The sequence below is a fragment of the Octopus sinensis genome, linkage group LG10 (genome assembly GCF_006345805.1).
Source record: "Octopus sinensis linkage group LG10, ASM634580v1, whole genome shotgun sequence".
NCBI classification, from domain to species: domain Eukaryota; kingdom Metazoa; phylum Mollusca; class Cephalopoda; order Octopoda; family Octopodidae; genus Octopus; species Octopus sinensis.
In genome coordinates, this window is record NC_043006.1 from 50,908,732 (window position 1) to 50,911,519 (window position 2,788).

Here is a 2,788-nt window from a genome sequence, read left to right on the forward strand (position 1 = left end):
CAAAGACTCTCTAGCTATGACCAACTCATTTTCGCATTATCCAATGTTTCCTCTTATAATATATTCCTGGACCAGGCGATGTGTTGTGTTCTTGAGCGAAACACTTCGTTTCAGGTTGCCCCAGTTCACTCAGCTGGCAAAGATGAGTAATTCTGCGGTGGACCGTGTCCAGTTGAAGGGATGAAATATATACACCATAGAATCCAAGAAACCAGCCTTATGAGCTTATGGCTCGTGAAGGACCGTTGATCCCCTTGAGGTGTGTATATGTATATTCAAAGGCATTAGGGTTGTTTATTCGAAAGAGGTTTCGCTGCCTCTTCTAGAAAATCTAGAGACGGTGTATATATCATTTCTTTGAGAGATACATATATAAACACGTTAGTTCGTATCAATGTTAAGAAGAATTCATCTCGGTTCCAACGTAAACAAACTCCATTCATCCTTCTGACTTTGTGATGCTCTTTTTCTGTTTAATTTTCAGTAGTCTAATGTAAATTATGGTGATTTCGTTTGAGCTTATAGCTCGTTCATATGATTACCAATGATCAAGGAGCTTGTAGGCGGTCGCTTGACTTGCCACATATAGCAGCCAAGTTTTCTTGAATCACGCCTTACCGTCTTAAGCATAATGGAAACCATATTGGATGAAATAGTCTTAGATATACACAAGAACAAAATGGTCAAAATCGGTACATCTGTGATGGTAGGCCGGCTCGAAGAGCGATTGTCCACGCGAGAGGTAGCTTAACTACAGTAAATATAGGAATGTGAGATAAAGAAATACAGAGAGGAATAAAAATATAGAAAGATAGATTAAGAGACTGATAGAATGAAGAAAAAAATGAGAGAAAAATCTGAGAGGAGCAAAGAAAAAAGATGAGAGAGACAAAACAGAAACGGGAATGCATTATTCAAGTTGACCCACTATCGTAAGGGAACCTTTCTTGAGATTCAAAGTCGCTTTGTTCAATCTTGTTAATATGACGTCATTGTCAAATTGAATTGCGACATCAGTTTCTTGTAACCTTCAATGTCTGGCTTGTTAGCATTTTCGGGTAAGACGAAGCCGTGGCCTTCCAAACTAAACTTTTGTGCATCTCTGCCACACACAAACGGTTTATATGCATTTCCATATTCTTTTGGTATTCCAAACCACAAGTTTAAGTTACACATTTGGTCTGTGTGCTCGTATCTAAAAATATAAAAAAGGTACAAAGTAAACGATGAGAAATGTATCTCTTCTGATAGCGTTCCCTTCCAGAGACTGAAAGGTACAGGCTGTGCTGAGTGCACAAAGGGAAGTGAAGTTTAACAATGGTTTACATGCAACAACCAAAAATCACTAATTTGGAATAATTTTAATATCTGGACTAACACCATGACCTGGCGTTGCCGGATCTAGTGCTAGTGCTTGTTGTTCGTTGCCGGGTCGCAGTAAAAATTTCTCACTAAATCAAGAGCTAAGTTTCTTGTCACGTTTCAGCTTGGGCCAGTTTTGTTGTTTATGAGCTAGTTGGAGCATTTTATGAGAGTAATTAATATTCATTGGACTTCGGTTTTCACACCTGAGACGGCATAATCATGGAAAATTAGTGGGACTGTGCACATGCCATTAGTCGGACAAAAAAGGAGGCAGAAGAAAGCGAAAAACTCGAATTTGGCCGCAAAATAACTTATGGACATAAGGGGTCGGTTTATCGATTTTTTAATGGCTTTCTGGGATGACTGGGGAAATGAAAAGATCTTCGCAACCACCATCAGACAGTTTTGAAAGCCCATAGAAAATTCGAGCCTTTTACGTGAAAAACTGTGGATTTGTATAAAGGACACACAGACACAGATACATAGACATTTTGCCGCTTATAGATATAGAGATATTCATCAATACAATGTAAAACAAATATCGTCGACAAACTAAAAAAAAAGAAAAAGAAAAGAGAAAAAGCTCAAGAGTAGAAGCCCCTAGCGTATAATTGGTGATTTAATGAAAATATAATTTATCACTTGAACACATTTTCAGTTTCTAGCTGTTTGTATTTCTTACCATCTAATTAATTAGATTGGATCAAATATATATCTCCATTGACAATGAAACGATGATTTTAAACCCACAATAGTTCTATAGTTCGAATATAGCTAATTGTGTTAGATGTAGGATCCCATCGATTTCATCAACAAATCAATAGAATTGATCTCTAATTCATGGATGCTTTTTAACAGGTAAAATCAAATAACATCGACATCGTACAACGAAAGGATTAACTTGGGAACTAAACACTCGACCGAAGAAGGCGAATCTGCTGCTTTTTGCTCTGACTAAAAAATGCTCATTACATTAGAAAACTATTTCAAACTTCCTTGCTACAATTTATTGTGGAAAACATCTTGGAAAACATTTTAATGAGATCAAAGAGAAACCTAAAATCAGAAGACATTTAAAAAAATAATGAAAATATTTCAGAGTAAATTCACTGAAAATTGAAGGACGCCAGATGAAAAAATATTCTAATTCAGTAAACGTGTTTAATGTCAACTTTTTTTAAAATTCAACTTTAATCTGATTCAAAACAAAATCTAGATAAAACATGATGTTAAAGAAACTTTTACAACAGATACAGAAATAAAGAATAGCAAGAAAAAAGCTGTAGAAAATTTAAAAAAAAGCAATACAAAACTGCACTGATAAAGATACTGATTTTGAGAAAAAATTTATAACTGAATAATTGTGACCTGACAAAAATCAAAACTAGTCGAAAAATAGTGATAGTGAAGGTAAAACTTTCTC

General features: G+C 35.4%; 1 protein-coding gene across 1 annotated transcript in view; it reads right to left on the reverse strand.

Moving 5' to 3' along the window:
* Positions 1-264: 264 nt before the first annotated feature.
* LOC115216206 (peptidylglycine alpha-hydroxylating monooxygenase-like) overlaps positions 265-2,788 on the reverse strand; it is a 20,054-nt gene continuing 17,530 nt past the window's right edge. Inside the window, exon 12 of the mRNA XM_036506641.1 lies at positions 265-1,195. Coding sequence (XP_036362534.1) covers positions 979-1,195 — 217 coding nt within the window. The 3' untranslated portion in view covers positions 265-978. The remainder of the gene's footprint in view (positions 1,196-2,788) is intronic.